Raw genomic sequence first — 21,135 nt, forward strand, 5'->3', positions numbered from 1 at the left:
CTGTGTTCAGGAATGCGCTCATGTGTCTCATACATGGAACTGCTGCAATTGCAGACTTCACACGTAAGAATGTTCCTATATTTGTGCGCCTACAGTGCAGAAGTGTGTAAGTAGGTATTTTTTCACACCAGTGGCATCTTTAGCAAGACCGTTTCCATGGAAACCGAGTTGCCAGGGAAACGCTGCATGTCTCTTTGAATCAGAAACGTCATTCTCCATCCCTCACTCCTTTCTTTTTCATGTGCCTCTCCTTCACTTCTTACTTCCTAGCCCACTTCTTCCCTGACTTCCCTGTCTTTGACAGGCCAGCTGCTGTCAGTCAAAAAGTCTTGCGCTGCTGAAGGAGATGTGCTCCGCAAATGGAGGGGAGTTGGGTTGGCATCTGTGCTTTAAAAAAAAAAAAGAAAATTGGGGAAGGAGGGCATCTTTTTGGAGGGTGAGGGGTTTTTTTAAATCAAAAGCAACATGTTGAAATAGGAAGGAAATATTGAATGGTATTCAGTAGATAATGATGATCAGTAGAAGTTGCGAACAGAAAAGCAGAAAGACGGAAGGAGAAAGGGAGATCTACAAAGAGAGAATGAGCGAGAGAGCCAATGGAAGGAAAGGAAGGAGAGAGAGACATACATGCTTACAGAAATAGTTTCAAAGTGCAGCAGATTTAGGGAAGCACAGATAGAACCATAGGAGAATGGAGTTATTGGGTTGTGTGTACAAATGAGAACATGGAGAGAAAATCATTGCCCAGGTGATGAGAAATCTCTAAAAGTCAATGAGGGGTGAGAGGCAATGCTTCAAGCAGAGTGGAGCGGATGAGGAGATGCAGAAAGGGAAACGGAGTCAAGACCTGCTGAAGAAAAGCACATCATGAGAAGGTTTTGAACTGCACGTCTCTCATTGCACACTCCATGCGCTTAACACAAGCCTGCACTCTCACGCCGTGTGCTTGTTAGAGAGAAGCAGAAGTGAAAAGGCAGGGATGTAGGGAAGAGAGATGGCAGAGGGTGGGAAGAGGGCAAGCATGTTTAAAAGTTCTTGTACCATGTAGATCAGCCAAGGAAAATGTAACTGAAAATATCTAAGCTTCCTCTCATGGCATCCTTTACCTTTCTCTCACACTCACATAAACACACACACACACACACACATACACACAGATGCTAGCACACCAGTTTGATAGCCAGATCTTGTGGCAGGAGGAGTCAGGTCTGATTGGGTCTTTGGTTCATGTGGATTGGTGGGATGTGGCCCAGTCAACGTGTGTCACTGATTAATTACTGGGGTCCCCTGCTGTGCTAAGGAGCTTAATCAACTACTCATGGAGGAGCTTTCCATTAACTTGCAGGGCCAAAGATGATGTGAAATTGACTCCCTCCCAACTGTGCTACAGGGTTTGCTGTTTGCTTGTTCCTTTTTACACACATTTTTTTTGTGAATGCCTTTTCGTTATGATTTGCTTCACATCTGTTGCTTGCCGGTTGCCCCGAGGACTTGATATCATCTGTGGTTCTCCGTCGCCATCTCTGCCACTTTGTTCTAGGCCAAGGCTTTGGGCCTGACTAACATGATGTGAGTGCTGCCAGAGCATCAGATGTAACAGCAGGAGACGGAATCAGGCAATTAATTGTATCTTCCTTGTGGTGCACACAGTGGCGATAGGGACGGAGTGGTGGAGAACGCTTGAGGCAAACATCGTAGTACCTTGTGCTTTCACAGGGATCCTTAAATATGTGTGTTGGTGAGACACGGATTCATTTGTACTAATTAGACATTCAGCTGGTGATTGACGTTTAGTAGCTAGTGATGCAGAACTGAAGACATGATGGAATCTCTTAGAGAAGATAATCCAAAGTCTCTGGTGTTTTAATGGATTCTGATGGTTGAGTGCCGGCTGCAGTTTACATCTGGCTTACACTAAAATAAAAACATAATCTTCCAAAAAAAAAAAAACACACTTCATTTACATTGTGGAATATCTCAAATGATGAGTTAATTATCAAGAAGATAACTTGCAGTTTATTTTATGTTTAATGGTATTTTTATTGTATTTGTAAATTGTTTTGTTCAGATTTGTATGCATTTTGTTCTTGCTTTATTTATTACAAATAAGTGTAGACTATATACAATATGTTGTGGTGTGTGGCATATCAACATGCACTATATATTTATCGCTGAAGAAATTAACATTATACTGTATTGTCAATTGCATCTCTAAAAGTTATGTATGGATATATTTTTTATTGACTATAAGCTGCTAAAGTTTTTTTGATGCCTGTGTATAGATTGATAGTTCTGTTTGTTGGGGTGAGCTCCAGTTACCAACTGTATGAATAAACAAAAAGTGCAGGTGTCGCTGTCTCTGCTCCAGCATCAGGCATATTTGCTCTTCATAATGGAAAGTAAATAAACAGGAGTAAGTTAAAAAAAAAGCCTTTTTAAGTAAAAATGTGACATTTGAAGTAAAAATGTACATACAGTATGGTCCAGCACAAGAGAATTTTATTCCCAGAGTGACGAGTGAGTGCAGCCGCCTCCTCTGAGTCTGTCAGCAGTGGGATCACAGTCTTTGCTCAGCCAAGTATAAGCCATGTGGCACTGTGCCTGGTTAATTTCCTCAGCCAGTGATTGAGCCTTTTTCTCCCTTCTCGGTGTGAGATGATGTCACTGCTACTAAGTGTCATACCTACTTGATAAATCAAATAAATTGATTCATCTAGACAGCATGTGAACATGTGGCTTAGTTGCGAGCTGTCAGATTGGTTGGGCATATACAACATCCCTGAATAATGATAGTGCTGTGTTGGTTGAGATATTGATAGTCTTGTTACTCTTTCCAATGGAGCTAAAATTCTCAAGTTCTCTCCTCCCTCTGGGGATAAAAATGAAACACTTATCATCTTTTATCTTCATATATTTAATATATCTTTGCACAATAAAGTTTGAGTAACATGGACATTTGCACTTAAGGTGTATTCACATTATCACGAAAAACAAGGGCCTTGCACTTGACAAGCAAAATTACTGCATATCTTGACAAACAAAACGGAGAAAACAATGTTTGTGCTGGCCGACCTTACCCTGCTGTGCCGCTCTAGAGCTTCCTGATGGTGGCCTGACCTCAGTAACCCTCCCCGTCTATCATTTATATGCTTGTTATGCTTGTGCCTTTTTTTCTGCCTTCTCCCTCCTTTTTCCTTTGAATATAGACCTATACAATTATTCTTAGATCGAATAAAGTTGTACAGACTGACAGTCACTCACACACACACTGCCTCACACACACAAATCGCATGTTAAGCCACTTATACAGTCATTATAGCATTTATACCCCTGTGTTTTTCTGTAAATGTCTGTATCCATTGTTGTCTTCCATGTCCTGTCCTGTTAACATCCTATGTTTTGTGTTGCAATAAAAAATGTTGATATTTTGCACTTAAGGCATATTCTCATTATTGTGGAAAAACGAGGGTCTTGTACTGCATGTACCAACACTGGTCAGTGCTTTATTTACCCTTCCGATCTCCTGGGTCACTGTACGAAAGAGCGCAACCTTAGCTACAATGCTAATGTTGCTAGCAGTAGATCACAAAGTTTCAGAGACTCAAACCATTCTTAACTATATTGATCGCTGCACTAGCAAGATTTGATTTGTGTACTTTGCTCACTTGTAGAGAGAAAAGCTGCCTTTCAGTCACTGCTGAGGGATATATTTATTTTTGTATGTACTGTGCTTTAAAAGCATCGGTCTTGATACACTTTTCAAGTACAAGCTGTACCTTTAACTGCAGTAATTTTATTCAATAAAAACAATTTTATCCCCCTTTAACTATTTTATAGGTATTTTATAGCCTACAAATTTTGTTGAGCCTACAGTGCTTTACTGAAATGGCAAAGTGGGAAAGCAGTCCACTAGAAATAATGTGAGGAAATAATTATTCACTGATAACTTGTGCCTAATATTCCAATGTTCTCTTTTAAGATTCGGCACACTGGGAACTATTCAGGAGCTGTAGAGAGCTATTTTTGTTGTGTACTGTAAACCAGTGGAAAATAGTTTGAAATGTTGCAGTTTCCCCTCTGGCAGTGCAGTATACAGCAATATGTGAAGCTGTGTGTGTGTGTGTGTGTGTGTGTGTGTGCTGCCAATTCTGTCTGTGTCTCATCATATTTGTAAATTTGAAATCACAACATGGATATATTCTTGTAGATACTGTATATGTACCATGTATGTGCTTTTCATGAACATTCTGTGGAAGCATTTGATTTTGCATAATCTGTGCATGTGCGTGTGTGTAGCCAGTCCTGTGTTGTGTAGTTTGTGTTAAATCCTACAGAGAGGTGTAGGTTGTTCCTGGGGGGATTTGTTAGAGAATTGGGTTATTTTCTCACATGGGGTTGCAGCCAAATGGCTTCTGCTTCCTCTGTAAAGATACCCAAACAGTAAACGCATGCTGTTCACATGGTTGTGGTCACAGCATTGCCTATTTTTTGCTCAGGTTATTTGAGGTGATGCTGATCACCTCCACTGCCCTTGCCAAACTATGGCTGAAACAAAACAGAGATAAAATTAGAAACTGGAAAACAAAAAAACACACATTATCTCCCTCTCTCATATCTAAATGCTGCTACAGTATCTTGACCTTAATTTATCAGAATTATTCAAGCTGCACTAATAAAAGACATGACAAAGGACAACAACTACACTTGTGCTACAAAAGGCAAACTATTGACTAGATGTTTATTGTTGGAATAAATTAATCTATTATGTTTAGACATGCCAAAAAAGTGCAGATAACATCCTATCATTCTGGACTATTTTTTATTGGCCATGTAGGTAATCGATTTTACACACCAGCAGCCCTTTATGACAAGTACTGCTATATAAAAGCAGCCTGAAATGATTGAGTTAATACATAATAATGAGCTTCTTTTTATTCTCTCTTTTGTTGTTGTTCACCACAATTTATGTTCCTTTCCAGAAGATCGTTCTGTATAGACGGCGGTGCCATCATCGTCGCCCCACTGGCTGCTGTGGGAGTGAATCATACTGTAGTTCAGAGCTTCTGAAGTCATTTCTTTGACAGAAATAGCAATAGGAATTCATTCGGAAAATTATGGGATGTTTAAAACTAAGTACACAGAATGATGCTGGGAAAGAGATGTGGAAACAGGGTCACTGCTAATTAAACAGCTGAATATAAGATTAATTAACACACCGTGTGAGTTTGATTAGAAATATGATGATGGAGCATGTTGGGCTCAAACTGAAGAGGATTGACAGCAGCAGCGGCGCTCACACAGCGAGGAGCAGAGCTAGATGAGAATGAAAAGAGAAAGACAAGCGAGATGAAGTGGAAAAAACTGAGTGTTGGGGGGAACGATTTGTACACTGCCACTCGTGTGTTTGTGAGCCTGTGTCTCTGTGAGCTCTGAGGGTTTGCCAGTTTTGTGAAGCGTACCCCTCTCTCTCTCTCTCTCTCTCTCTCTCTCTCTCTCTCTCTCCCTCCCCTGTTCCTCTCCAATCCTCTCCCACCAGAGCTTGTTGAGCAGTGGGCAGATATGTCGCTCTTCCTCTGCAAATCTAATTGGAGACAGGCTTTCATTGGCATGACATGGAGATGAGTTGCCAAATCCGTTCAGCCCCCTTGCTTGAGACTCGCTCCCCTCAGCTCTTGTACAGTACTGCACACTGATGCAGCAGCTGCAGCTGCAGCAGCAGGCTCAGTGCTGTCTACACAACCAGAGAAGTGTCAGTCACAATCTGAGCAAAATCAAACATACCCAAAGCTCACTGCCTTAATGGGTTTAAATTATGCAACTGCCCCTCACACTTCACTGGCAGACATGTGTCATTTAAATGTGTGACACTGAGAGGGAGAGACATCAGCACTGTGAGAGTCAGTCTGCAAAAAAAAAAAATTAGAAAAGTGTGTGTTTTATTTACACAGATGAGTGCGTACATTAACATACTGTGTATTTCTGCCATCCGCTGCTGGGCCTCCAGTGATTTCACTGAGAGTGTGGCGCCAGAGTCACTGTCTGAACTGGAGGTTATACTCACATGTTAGGCAGCAGTACGGCACCTCAGGGACCAGAAATGTTACTAAGCTAGTTCTCTGGTGGCATATCTGCACAAAGGTTGAGTAATGCCTCTGAAGTGATTCACTCCTGTACCAGCCTTTTCTAGGGCTAATTCACACAGCTCACTCCTGCAGACTCAGTGCCACTACACCTAGATTCTTTTGTGATTCCTGTGCAAAGGCTGAAAGCCCAAAGCAATGTTTGATATGACTCAGGATGAGAAGGAAGATGCAAGAGGGAAAGTGGTAGTAGCAATATAAACAAACAAGCAATAACCTGTCAATAATAAATTAATTGGTCTTGACCTGCCACAGAGAAAAGGGAAGAATTGAAAGTGGAAGATGAGACCCCCACTTTTTTAAACCTTTGTCATAAATGTACTTGTTTTTATGTGCCCAGGTTGCAGCTTTTTGTGTAATTTACATGTACTCTATCATCTGAGCATAATGAAGCTAAAATCAACAAGATAAAAAATGAAATGAGAAAGAAGCATTATTAGCACTAAACCAATTGTCCTACAGATCCATTGGGAGATACAATACATGCTTTATTGATTAAATTAGCTTGACAGATGGTGATTATAACCACATTGTCAGGATTCATCTAATCCAGACTGGCAGTGCCGCCCTGATAGGTGTCTTTATATCCAACTGCAAATGCTGTCAGAGTTTAGGTTAACATCAGCTGTCCTACACGTTTGTTGGATTTGAGGAAATTTAAACAGCCAGTGTTATCCAAGACAGTGCTACTTTGTCCACATATCATTAGTTCTCATCTTAAAGGGTTTTCTCAGAAAGCACAGTGTTTGAATGAGACATGAAGCCTTTTAGCACAAGTGCATATTTAAGATCCTCATAGTTTTTTTTTTTAATTTTATAACAAGTTGATCTTAAAATATTGTAAAGTCAGTCAAAGGTAGTATTTTCAACCTTTGGATGCTGCTTTAAATATGTGGTTACGGTTATGAAACAATTTAGGCACAAACCAGCTTGGTTATTCAAAACGAGAGATTGTTTTAATAAGTCATTTGTTAGACGACCTTTGACCTAATGGTTACAATAATAAACATGCAGTCTGGGTAACGAAGTGATCCTGGTTTGAAATGAGAAACAAAGTGTGGTCTCCCAGGTTTTCGATCTCCCAACCACCCTGGACTTGTTGCTCATGAATTTATTATTGAAACCTGAATTTGTTATCATTGTAATCTGTAGACGTGTCGTGTAAGAACAGAAACACTGACATTTTAGTAACAATAATTATGGCTTTAATAAACTTTCCTTGCTGTATCATTAAAAATAATAATTTTTTTTATCAATGTTAATAACTAACTCTAAAAGTTTTGAGTTTGCATCTTCAGCACCTGTAAGTTTAGCTTTTGTAATTTAAATCACAACCAGAGAGACATGTTCATACCAGTCTAACCTGCAGTTCCTAGTCATTTCCAACAGTTTAACCAAGCTGACAGCACAAATTACAAAATGTAACCCATTTCACAGACAGTAACTTGCAACTTACAGAAAGGAGACACAAAAACAGCGCTTGAAAATTGGCTGACAAATCACTTTCTTGGGCTTATGGTTCAGTGGTGTATGCTGTGAGATGACAGGCAGGAAAGCAAGCAAGCAGGGAGGCAGACAGCTCTGGTAAGGACACGCATAGCCTGCACCCCCAGGACACTTCACACCTCTGTGATATGAACTAATAGAGCTGCAGGACATTATGTAAAAACAGAGGACAGAGAGGAAAAAGATAAGTGTGGATGGACAGGGTCAACGGGAAGAGAGAGGGAGAAAAACTGGTGCTAATGCCTGGTGAATAAAGGGCTGAAATTAAATAGGGATGATTATGGTATGAAAGAGAAAGCAGAATGAGGTGATGATTAGTTGCCATCTAAAATGAAGTAAGTGGTGTCCTCACAATCCCTCTGAATGACAGGTTTGGACTCACAAGTGATTACACTGCTCTAGATAAAAAGAACTGGGTGAGCGTGATACCAAGACAAAGATGGTTTTTAGGGGCTGAAATCAGAGAAATCAGTATGTAAGTGAGAAGAAATGAAAGCATAAGATCCAGAATCTCAGTGACAGAAAAGAGAGGTGGAATGTGCACAGTACTGTAGCTCGGCATGTGCAACAGTAAGTGAACTGTCAGCTGTGGTAGTCACAGCATCAGCAGTAACGTGTCTTAGCAAAACCAGTGTCCTGATTAGTCTGGATGATTTGCAGAGGAGAACAGTTTTCACTGAAGCTATCCTCTGCAGGAGTAGTTGTAATTTTAGAAACACTGAGGTCAAGACCTCTCTCAGCATATGAAACCTCAGGCAGTTTTCACAGAAGCTACTGTAAAAAGGTTTCTGTTTTTAAAATCATTTGGATTTTTCACTAACTGAGTTAACTGTTCAATTATTCATGAAGGTCTAAATGCAATTTCAAAGCCTCTTCACATCCAGGATTAAGATTCTGGAGGAGAAATACTAAAACATTTTATTTATTTATTAGTTAGAGGCATGAAGTAGCCAAATTTAAACTTGCCGAGTCTTAGAATATTAGAATCATTTTATAAATTATTAGTTTTTAATTGTAGAGTTTAAACTTCCCATATTAAAGGTGAAATGTTGTAACATTTGAAAACTGCCTGAGGTTTCATATGCTGAGAGAGGTCTTGACCTCAGTGTTTCTAAAATTACAACTACTCCTGCACGAAGCTGTTGGGTCAGCGGCCTCTGCTCTGCCCAGCCCTCCCTGCTCGCTCTGTTCTACTCCATGCCACTCAACCCTTCATGAAAGCGAAACTGATCACACAGTGTCACAGTTTGGAGAGACATTCACAAAGTTAGCAGGCAGCGTTCCACTGGTGCGCATTAAAATAATGTATCCCACTGAGCTGACTGCCCTGTTTCATGTACAGATACTGTAAACACAACACAACTACACAGCAACTTCCGCTACAGGACAGGCAGGTACAACACATTTACACCCAGCACAGATTGTGAACGCCAGGAAAGAAAGTGCACTCTGAAAAGGTTGCATTGCAAAACAAACAAACAAACAAACAAAAAAACACTTAGCCACTCTGTTGCAGGACACATGCTGCTCGAGAACACGTCTGAAATTGAATAAAACATACTGCTGAGTGCAGCTACAACACTGTAGTAAGTAATATCACCGCAGCTGTACCAGGTGCCAGACTCCTGGGGAAAAATTACAAAGTTGGTGAAGGCTACAACATATTCAGCTGGTGGGCATCAAAATAATGTAATTCACAGTCACAAACTGATTCGACAGCTGCGGTAGACCGCTCGGTGCCTTGTGTATGAACTTTTCTGGATGTAACTACCTGATTATTATAAATGAAAGCAGAAACACACAGTTAGCCAGCTGCTGTTATATCATACTGGGAGTGCAAATGACAGGTTCTGGCATGATTTATCTATAAGCTCAAAGAGCAATAGTTTTAATCCTTATCGTACTACTATAAATAATCAATTCACAACATACCAATAAATCAGAAATAATGCCAGATCAGCATCCCTTTGTAAATCCCTCTTCTCTGTCCACTCTCCCCATCTGCTGAAAGCCGCACTGATACAACTTCATGATCTGAATCCAGTTTTGTTGGATTCTTTTCTTCCTTCTCTTCAAAACTCTCATTTCTTGACCCTCTCTTTTTGTGACATGTCAATAGAGCTAAAGAGCGTTCACATATCAACTGACAGCTGTGAGCTCCCACCCCTGACAGTGCCTTCTCTCATTGGTTAGAGACTCTTAGCCCAGTCAAAAACCCAGACTCAAGCTCTTTGAGTCTGGGGTCACCGCAGCCTTCGACTGCAGCTCTTCCCATTAAGAGAGATATTTGGGGTTGTTTCTGCTAAAAAAAACTGAAACTTAATACACATTGTAACTTTAACCAATAAATATATAAACCAGACCCTAAGGACATGACCTGGTGTCCTCAATTATAGCCATGGCCTTGAGCGGATGCATAAATACTTCCTTTCTTATCTTTTGACAGTATGAGTCAATAATTAGTCACAGTAATCAGTATAACCAATGTTCCTGGGAAGAGATGAACAGAGAGCAACACAGTACCTCAGGGTGGAGGCAGAAAACCAAAAATATCTAAAACTTCACTCTCCACTGCTTTCTGTGTGTGGCATCCATCCCATAAAAATGGGTCATAAATATGTAATAAAATTTTTAAGAGCAGGTTAGTAACTTTCTAAAACAGCTGGGCACCGTCGTTTTTATCACATTAGTCAAACAGGAGACATTTTACAAGAAATTGCCTGGGAATATTTTCAGCTGTGGATTAATACGCATTTGGTGATTTACTGAATATTTACAGCAGCAGATGGTGTTTGTGGAATTGAGTAGAAATAGTGCTCATGTTCATCAGAATGAAGGAACCTGTCATCAAGTGCAACAGCGTGACTGGCTGATATGTTTTTAATATTCAGACAGTAACTGATATCTGTGGCACAGGAATACGCTTCTGTATATCAAATTTGGCTTTGCAGGCAGCACACATTAGTAGGATCAATTCATCGTTGGTTTTGATATTTTCATGTGATTTACTGAACATATTAACAGTGTCATCCTCTACAGACAGAAAGAAGCATCAGTGTGGTGAACAGATGGAAGTATGGATAGTGAAAAGGGTTGCAGGAAATGGCTGGATCCACAGATGAAATAATACTGTCAGGGTAAATTACATGTAGCACTCACCACCATAGCTCATTCAAAGCTCAACATATTGAAGCTGAAATGCTTAAACAACACTGGATTTTATGGAAGTGTGAGGTGAATAGTGCGTTAGGTGTCAATCATGCATGAGAATACCTTCATTACCTCCCCTGAACAGAGTGGAGTGTATTTACTGTCAGAGTAAGTCAAACATCAGGTTTCAGTTTATGCAGAGACACCCTCTCTTTTCCCCTTGTTTTTATCACTGCCAATCCCTCCACTAACTCTTGACATTGCAACCTTATTACCTCACTATAGTATAAAGTAGGTAACACATTATTTATGTCTCTGTGTGTAAAAAAGGGTAGGATGCAGGAGGTGGGCTTTGATGTAGAGTGAAGGTAGTGCACCTGAATGTTCAGCCTATACTGCATCATTAACATATGTGAATGACTTCACATGTGCATGGATACATGTAGCTGATATAAAGCGCACGTGAACATCATATCACAAAAATATACAGTGTAAGTTGTTCTGGAGGGCATGTGTAAGCAAATATTAAAGAAGATTGATTTTGGCCTATGACATTCTTTATTTAACCTGAAAAATCAGCAAACAGAAAAGGCAATGTAATTAAAAGGAAAGATACATTATGATGTTTAAAGTATGCAGCTGGAGTCAGGACATATTAACTTTGCTTAGAATAAAGATGTGAAGACTGTGGAACCAGCACCCCTGTCTCTGTACAAAAAGCCTACCAGCACCTTTAAAGCTCATTAAACTGGTTGTGCCCTGACCGACTGCTCACAGATCGTATCTGGCAACCAGTGTTTCATTATAGTCAGAGATGCTGTAAGGCATTGTTTTATTCTATGCATGAAATATATAAAACATTGCATGAGGGGCTAGCAGAATGTAAACAAAGTGGAGCGCTGGCGCAAGATCTTGCACATGTAGTTGACTCAGATTTGTCCTAACTTCAGAAAATTATGGCTGCACGGCGTCTTTGGTGTAGCACAGTGCGGTGGCATGCTTCACTGATGGGTTTTAATCGCTTTTGAACAACAACGGAGGTCTATGGCACAGATGACCAAGCTAATCCAGGACTGACAGACATTAACCATGGGGCAAATCATTGTTTTAGTCTCTTTATGGGGACTTTTGACAATGCTCAATACAGAAAATGATGGGCCTTATCCTTTAACATCGCAGGGGAGTAAAAGTCTGATGAAAACCCATCTAAATACAGTATATAAATGAAATATGTCATGTTCTAGTATATTTTTGTGTGCTGTTGCACAGCATGAACAGAGAATACACAGCTCCAAGCTACAATCAGGACAAAATTTGCTCTAGAGCCCTAGCAGTAGCTGGACACATTTCATAATCATTCATAATCATCTGTGCCCTACCTCTCATTTCTTTTTCATGCCGCATGACTCATGACCTGTTTGCTGACTGGCTCTGTGTTTTTGTTTTCTAGGATGACCACACCATGTTTTTTCAGTTTGGTCCATCCATTGAGCAGCAGGCCTCTGTCATGTTGAACATCATGGAGGAGTATGACTGGTACATCTTCTCTATAGTCACCACGTATTACCCTGGCCACCAGGACTTTGTCAACAAGGTAAACAACCAATCAAATTACAGGGGCTATTATCTGCAAAGATAAATGTATTCTGTTGATAAAAACTGACCCCAGAAGCAGCAGGTTGCTCATTACTTATCCAGTTAATAGGTATAAACGGTTTCAACCACTGACTCAAATGTGAGATCCACTATCGCTCTGTGTCCCAGTCACATTAGGCGTTATTGCTTTTGTCTTTTGGGGACCCATTTAGAAGACCCGACACTGTACTTTTTTTTTACGTTTTGCAGTGTATTTTAATTCTCTCATAAGGTGAGAGAATAAGATGTCTTCTCCGTTTTTATTTTTAGGCTTATTTAGCAAAGATTACATACAGTTGATAAATATATAAATATAAATTAAGAGAGAGTCTTAAAATTATTTCTTGCTGTACATAATTTATTAAAATGTGGTGGTGTCTCCATCAGTTTTCTTTATGTGTGCCCACTGTACTTTTACCAAAAAAGAAATGAATTAATAAATAAATCGACCACTGCTTCCAACTCCCAAGAGATGTGTAAAGACAGGACAGTTTTGCAATCTGCGAGCTGGAGGAGGAGACATCTCAGTCAGCTGTGTTCCAGTGTCTCTTCTTAACAACGCCACTGAATGTGTGCAGCCTACACGTTTTAAAATCACATCTCCCTTTCTTATCTAGGTCCGCAGCACCATTGAGAACAGCTTTGTAGGCTGGGAGATAGAAGAAGTCCTCCTGCTAGACATGTCAGTGGATGATGGAGACTCCAAGATCCAGAACCAACTTAAGAAACTGCAGAGTCCTGTCATTCTGCTCTACTGCACAAAGGAGGAGGCTACCACTATATTCGAGGTGGCTCATTCTGTGGGTCTCACAGGTTATGGCTTCACCTGGATCGTGCCCTCACTGGTGGCCGGAGATGCAGACGTCGTTCCCTCTGTCTTCCCTATAGGTACACCCAAACACCACAGTCAGAGATCAGATAGACATCTAAACGTTTCAGTTGTGCCAAGATGTCAAGTTCTTGGCTATCTTAAGTAGGACTAATTTGCTATGAATTCTAGACATAAGATGACAAAAAAAGATGCAAGGAAAAAATGTGAGGAGAGAGGAATCAACAATGTTTGTAGAAACACAACAATCCTTCATTTGAAGCATCAAATCACCAACTGATTTCCAATAAATGGACATCTCTGTCCATAAAAGACTTCTGCAAAGGATGCTCTTGTGTGTCATGGCTCCTCCAGCAGCCTCCTCTCAGAGCAGATATAAGAGTCTTGGAATGTCCTTGATGTTCACTGAGTCGGAACAGCTTCCAGGTTGAGCAGGGATAAGGAACAATCATTTAAGAGACTTGAAAAGCAGCCATAATGTGAGTAATTTTCCACTAGCTGTTAATCACCCCCCTGCCAGCCACTGTGATAAAATCTGATAGCTTTAGTCCCCTCATCTGGAATGATGATGCCTGCAGCATATGGTTAAAGTTAGTGTTTGTAATAAGGTGGCGCTGTGGTAGCCTTTTACAACATGTGTTGCATATCTGTCCATCCTGGAAGGTGGAGGGGCAGTGCACTCTGTACTGCATTATTCTATGGCGGGTTCTCAAAAACATTGTATTGAAATGTGAACAAAGTGACAAATGGGCTTGTTTGTATGTATGTGAATGTACTACTATCTACTTATTATGCATAAATGTGAGACAAACTTGGGTTGACCAGCTTTACTTTAAAAATGCAGCTGTCAGATCTAATAATAGTTTGAGCTTTGGCCTCACTGGAGTTCATTGTTACAAGAATTCCCAGTGATGTTTTGGAAATGTCTCTCCAGGCATGTGGTCAGAGACGCTGGAGAGAAACCCTTTTGTCATTTTGCAGTTGCTTTCCTTCACAACTGTCCTCCCACCAAGCATATTTGAAGCAGTTTACTCGAACTGTGGTGCATTTACTCTTGTAATTCCATTTTGCTTGGATGAGTGAAAAGAAGAAACCAGTAACAACACCAAGACTGACTGAAAATGCAGGTTTGCCTCTATCCAACATATTTACTGTGCAAGTTTCTAATGTGAACACAGAAAGTGACCAAAAGATGCTGTTGCTTACAGGTGTAAGAAACTGATGTTGACATCTGATAGCCAGCAGCTCCTCATGCTTGAATAGCCAAGCATAACAAAAAAATGAGCTCAGGGATGACCGTAGACTCGACTTCCGCACATACTCAGCAATTCTTTTATATGTCTTCAACCTGTATGAGCAATTTTTTATAAACTGAAAGGCAGGAGGGCTCCAGTCTGGCTTGGAGCAAATCAAAATATTTTAGGTATGATTGCTTAATTTTGTCTGTGTTTTGCCACTTTTCTCTAAAGTGCCTTCATTCCTGTATAGCTTTTCCTCCTTCTGCTATTCTGCCACTGCTTTTTTTATGCGTACTCTCCCTCTCTTTCTCCTCAATTTCTCTTTCCCAATCCTTTTAATCTTACCACTTCTTTCATACATCCTTCCCTCCCACTCCATCTCTTTCTTTCCCAGGGCTTATCTCAGTATCATATGATGAATGGGACTACAACATTGAGGCCAGGGTACGTGATGCAGTTGCTGTCATTGCCACAGCAACCTCCACCATGATTCTGGACCGGGGACCACACACCCTGATGAAGTCGAGTTGCCTTGGGACACCTGACAAAAAGAGCGCCTCCACTGGCCACAACAAGGAAATACTAAAGTGAGTCAGTACTGGGAAAATGGTTGGTCATGAGGGAGGATCACACAAATACACATACTGTAGACTGAAATTGTGCAGTAAACTAAGCAGCTGAGCATCTAGTGTTCATCTCTTCATAGTTCAGCAGCTGTAAATGCACATGGCCGGTCTGTCTACAGCTTGATGCACTGTGCATAGACCTGTGGTGGATGGTGTCTTTTTTTTCCTTATACAAAACAGCAGCAAAGGTGTAACAAGTGAATTAAACTGTACATTTATCTGCTCTACTGCAAATGTTAACACAGTAGCTTGCCAAACTGCTATTTGTCTAGGGAGCATCTCACTAACAACTACATTATTTAGTGAGGTTAGAAGTTACAACCTGTTCATAACTGGGACATTTACCCTGTTGGAGTTGACGTGCTACTACATCAAGGTTTAGAGTATAACAATAGAGGCTGTGCCTTGGTGTTTTTTGGGTTACACTCTAGAAAATCCTGTAACTTGTGATAGTGCTAATGTTTGCCAAACCGTTCACTAAAGCTGGCCGTTTGCTCCTTCAGTTATCACTGTCTCTCCATTTTGTTCACTGTCTGATGGTCAAAGGCTACAGAGAGTTTAAGTGTAAGCATTATCTTATTCTAGCTAACTGCAGCTGATAAAACCTGTTACAGTTATTGTCTTAACCAAAACACATTTTCAGCACAAAGCATTTTCTGAAAACATTGTTTTTGATTACACCTTCTTTGAATATGAGCCCGGATCAAGTAAAGACAATATTACCGGCTGAAAACAAAATGAGCCATGTTCACCTAGTTTTACAAGTTTTCAAATTTATTTTGGTACCGAAAATGAGCAGGTGCTTCATGCACATTGTAAAAAGAAGCACATGAAATCTTTTGTTTTGTTTTGTTTTGTTTTTTCACAATGAGTAAGAGCCAAAGGAACTGGCTGGTAAAATAAGAGGATAAAAATGTGGTTTGATTCTCTGTTGCTGAAACAGTTGAAAATATCAAAATAATGTGTGACCATACACGCACAGTGCAACATGGATGACAAATATGCGTACAGTAAATACATACATGCATCACCAAATTAGATCCACGCCCAGAGGAGAACCAGAATTTGTTAAACCAGCCGGTAAAAATTCAAAATGCCTCTGTTCAAGATGAACAGAGGCATTAGCTCTCAGATCTGTATCATCTTTAGTTTAACCCACGGCCATCCTTAAAAGAAAACATTCTCATCTTCCTCTGAACCTCCTTGTTTTGCTTTTTGGCACATTGCAGAACAAACAGGAACACTGGTATTCAATAATTAATCCCCATTTAGCTTCATAGGGCATTCTTTTACTGTTTGCACTGATCAGAGATTCCCCAGTTAATCGAGTGCTCAAGGACAGCTGGATTAACAAAAAAAAAAAGAGCCAAGGAACAACAGTGGGGTCAGCACACAGAAACACATACACGTATGTGGTGTTATAGGCTGGCATTTAACTGCACCTTGGGGCTTAATCTACCAAAAGCTTGAATTACTGATGCTACCCCTTATTATATGTACAATAATTTAGCCTTACAAAGCTGTGTGCTGGGCAGCACAGCGGTGTGGTGGCTAGTGTTGTCACCTCACAGCAGTAAGGTTCCAGGTTCAAGCCTGGGCTGACCTGTGGCATTTCTGTGTGGACTTTGCATGTTCTCTCTATGTACTCCGGCTTCCTCGCACAGTCCAAAGCCATATAGTTAGGATGACTCTAAACTGCCTGTGTGTGTGGTTGTTTGTCTAAATGTCAGCCCTGTGATAGGTTGGTGACCTGTCCAGGGTGGACCCTGCCTCTCACCCAATGTCAGCTGGGATTTGCTCCTGCAACCCTATTCAGGAATAAGCGGTATAAATAATGGGTGGATAAAAAGCTGTTTTTCCTCATAATATTGAACATTTTCAGTAGTTTTTTCACCTTCAGTTTGAACTTGAGCAACATAAAAAACTGTGGCTGTAATAATCTCCGGGTTGAGGTTGATGTATTACTGCAAATTTTGGACTATCAGTGTTTCTGTTTTTGATATTGAGGCACATGCTATCTAGAATTCCACTACCAACAGGCCTGAGATAACAATAACACCACAGCCATGAATATTTCAGTCTCCAAAGGGTGCTATCAGACACAGGGTTAACTCTCAATCCTTTTGCAGGCACACCCCTGGGACGCTCTACTGCTGCATGTGTATGTGCGTGTTGGAGAGCACCATGTTGTGTCTGTTTTCCAACCAACCGTCCCATTTTTCTCCATTCCACTGAGTGAGGGTAGAGAATTTGAATTGGTGGTTCTTGGTGGTGTTCCCAGAGGCTAGAAGCAGCCCAGCACACACACCTAATTCCACCTATTCCATCCCCTCACCTCCAGAGAGAAAAGCAATAATAAGGCCATATGTCTCTGTGTGGTCCTGTATAGCTACAGGCCACAGTGGGCTGCATGCATGCTGGATTAACAGGCCATCCAGTCAGCGCTGATGGACAGAGATGGGAGGCCCCAGTGAGTCACACTCTCAGATTTGTTTAGAGGCTGTTACAGGGCACACATACACAAACATGCATACTTAAACATATACATACACCACAAGGGCTCACATGCTCCAACACAGTAAGTAACCGTGCACATACAGAAGAAGCTCTAGAGGCCAGTCGTTGTTTCCTACCTGACAGAGATGACAGGAGCTCTGGGATAATGAGAAAATGTGCTTCAAGGAGCTTATTTGGATGTTTCAGGGAAAGGGACGGATTTTATTATTTGTTTCTCTCCAAGTGTGCACGCTCACGTTCAAATTCCCTCTTGAATCCTGGTGCTGATATAGAAATGCTGCACGGGTGGATACGATCTAAGCGATGATTAATATTTAGTAGTGAGTTTGCCTTTGTGTAAACTAATGAGACATTTGTATCATGCCTCTGGGCATGTACTCTCAGCATAGCTAGACCTTTTCTGCATGCATGTCTGACACTTGCTGCGTCTCATGCATGCAAGACGAGCATGTTACTCTCACCCTGTTTTGCCTTTAAAGTTGATTTTCCTGCAGGAGGAGAGCAGTGTTATTGCATTTCTTAATGAGCACAATAAAGTGTCTGTTTAATAAATCCTAGTTCTGTTTATTAGAAGGTGAGCTGGCCATTTTATTGTGTTTTGGGGCACCTAGAGCACAAATGATCATCTCTTTTCATAAACCCTTCCTTGCCATGAAAGTGGCTCACAGTATCTATTTTACCTGTCTTTGTGTCGTCTGCACATTGTGTCACTCAGTTCCTATGTTTCCCCTTTCTTTTCTTTCTTCATTTAACCTCTTGTCTGTCAGAACTGTGTTGAAACCTCACCTCTTGTTAATGAATATTCTATATTCTGTGCACCTTCTTTCTCTTTCTTTTCTCACTCTGATGCTCCTACAGCAATCCATTCTTAATGAAAAGCTCTTTCAATTACATGAAGCTAAAATGTTTCATCAGAAAGCAGCGATGACTCTTCCACTGCCCACCTCCGCTCCTTTTTCTCTTTCTTCTTCTGTCAAAAAACGTTGATCCTAATTTTCTAAATATAAATACATTGTAAGTAGGGAGGATTAATTTGTTTAAAGATGGGATTACTTTTATTGAGCATGAATTCAATTTCTCTCATTAAAATCTGTCATCTGTGTCCTCTCCCTGTTTATGACTAATTCCTGTGAGGGACATTAAAATGCCATAAAAATAACCAATCAATATTTCATATGGCCTTTTACTTATTGGAATTTTTTTCTTAATGGGTCCATGGAAATTTGCGCACATCTGTTAAACTCACTGACAGTGTTAGTTGTGGATATATAAATTCACTTTGATGACCTTAACAAACCTTAGAATTATTGCTATGTTATACTTAAATTAAAGGAGGTAGAGGACTTCCAATACGTTTTATTTTAATTATAGTGAAGAGTAAGACGAAACAAACTACCACTAGTGACGTCTTCAGCTTTGACCAACCAGCAGTCCAGCACTTTTCTTGTAAAGTAAATACAAAGATTAATGGATTATCAAAATAATTCCAGATTAATGCTTTTTATAAACTAACTGAGTAACTATTCATTTTAGCTTTTTTATTTTTTATTTTTTTGTAAACCTGACTGACACATCACTGGCATTTCTGTGAATATCCATTTACGTTTCACTTGACATTAGCTTGTTATGGCAGCAGCTTTTTAGCATGCATAGAATTTTTAGTAGGAGGGGACATTCATCCCATTTGCTTTATCTTGAAATCAAACTCAGATATTTTTCCCTGAAATTATCACTAGCAACAAACACCACTAGTACTTGGTGTTTGCAGGCTGTAGAAGGTCAGCGTCCTAGCCCTTGTTCACGTTTTAAATGAGAGAGGACTCTCTCTGATGCAGTGCTACCTCTCTCCAGGCTCCACAGGTAACCATCTGGTGTCTCCTGCTAAGCAGGGGTCCTCAGATCACACAGAGCCCGTATAGACTCACTTATTAAATGCTGCATGTCAAAGAGACTCTGAGCCTTACATCTTTGCCATTGTATGTGTAGTTCACATCTCTCTCTCAATTTAGGTTCATTCCTGATAAAATGCAGTAGATCATCACACTTGCTGTCATTTGAGTAAAAATTCAAGTACAAGCCAGAAATTCAAATTCAACCTGCAAAACAGTTTGTTTATGGCAGCTCCCAGGCACTCAGGTGCAGATTTAGTCAAAATGGCTGGCAGACAATCAGATACTTTATATTCAAAAGGCTTTAATTATGACACATACTGGAGACATCAAGCACGCTGCTCATGTACATTATTAAAACTTAATTATAAACCATCAGGTTTCTCATGCAAATTATTGTTTGCCTTTTTCTTTTTTTGACTTAGATGTGCAGTTGTACATGGGGACAGTCATGCAGGCTATATGTTCACGTGACCAAAATCTGATTTCTTTCCCCTTCAAGTGATTCAGATCTGATCTTTTCATGAATGTGTGAACAAACCAAATCAGATCCTTTTAAATCAGATCTAGGCCACTTCCATATGTGGTCTTAGATATGATTCATATCTGATCTCTGACCATGTGACTGCTGCCGGAACAGTCAGATTAGAGTTCATATACTTTTTTTTTTTTTTTTACATTTCACTCTGCTGTGCATGCACATATGGCCTGTAGTCATCATTTGGTGTCAGCCCCTCACAGGCCAGTAAATATGAGCACAGAGGAGAACAGAGTTCACCTTCACACAGAGGACATTTATTGTTCTTATTCTTGTACACATGCAGCTCACATTTCAGTTAAATCTGCACACATGTGGTTAACATAGGTAATACTTTAACATAAAGGTGAACAAAATAATGCTGAAATCTTTGTATCTCTGTATTGGACTGGCTATTCCTACTGTGTAAAGTAGCTGTCTGCTTAATCTGGTGGATTTAATGACATTATAATCACATATATACATGACCATACTTCAGCACATTCTGTAGCTGTACATATTACACTGTTCACAGAGTTACTGCTTCGATCATACAGGACTGTGTAGTACACGTTTCATCAGAAACTCTTTAGCGGCAGGTCCTCTGCTGTCAACAGATTATGAGTCATCCACCCAAGCTTGATACAGCATGCGTGTGTGTGCATGTGCACTACAGACTTCGTGACATGCACACACACACAGAAGAGAGATATATATTTTTACATCCCTGCATTGCTGCAACAGAGAATTTTTGACCCTGTACAGCTTGAAAAGAAAGTCATATCAAATGGCTCAGCAATGCATTTGAAGTGATTTGAGAAAAAAGGGGGAGAGAGGGACTGTGTCCATGCCACTGATGATTCAGTGTCTCTGTAACTAAAATATAAATTCCCCTCACAGCCAGTGATTAGTTGGGGAACAGTTGGTGAACGAGGCACACAAGTGCTGCATATGGCAGTGATGAAGCCACATGAGGTTTTGTTAGTAGCTCATCCCAGTAGTTTTTATTTTTTTGTTTTTTTTATTCTTCCAGCAGAGTCAGAGGGGAGTTCTGACACAAGAAGGAATCAAACACCACATAAAAGCTA

General features: G+C 40.3%; 1 protein-coding gene across 3 annotated transcripts in view; it reads left to right on the plus strand.

The window, feature by feature from the left end:
• Positions 1 to 21,135, plus strand: part of grin2bb (glutamate receptor, ionotropic, N-methyl D-aspartate 2B, genome duplicate b) — a 68,308-nt gene that overhangs the window by 15,746 nt on the left and 31,427 nt on the right. For all 3 annotated transcript variants that reach the window (XM_020597148.1, XM_020597149.1, XM_020597150.1), the window contains exons 2-4: positions 12,247 to 12,390; positions 13,049 to 13,319; positions 14,893 to 15,085. In XM_020597148.1, coding sequence (XP_020452804.1) covers positions 12,247 to 12,390; positions 13,049 to 13,319; positions 14,893 to 15,085 — 608 coding nt within the window. The remainder of the gene's footprint in view (positions 1 to 12,246; positions 12,391 to 13,048; positions 13,320 to 14,892; positions 15,086 to 21,135) is intronic.

This window comes from Monopterus albus, unplaced genomic scaffold (assembly GCF_001952655.1).
Source record: "Monopterus albus unplaced genomic scaffold, M_albus_1.0 scaffold32.1, whole genome shotgun sequence".
NCBI classification, from domain to species: Eukaryota; Metazoa; Chordata; class Actinopteri; order Synbranchiformes; family Synbranchidae; genus Monopterus; species Monopterus albus.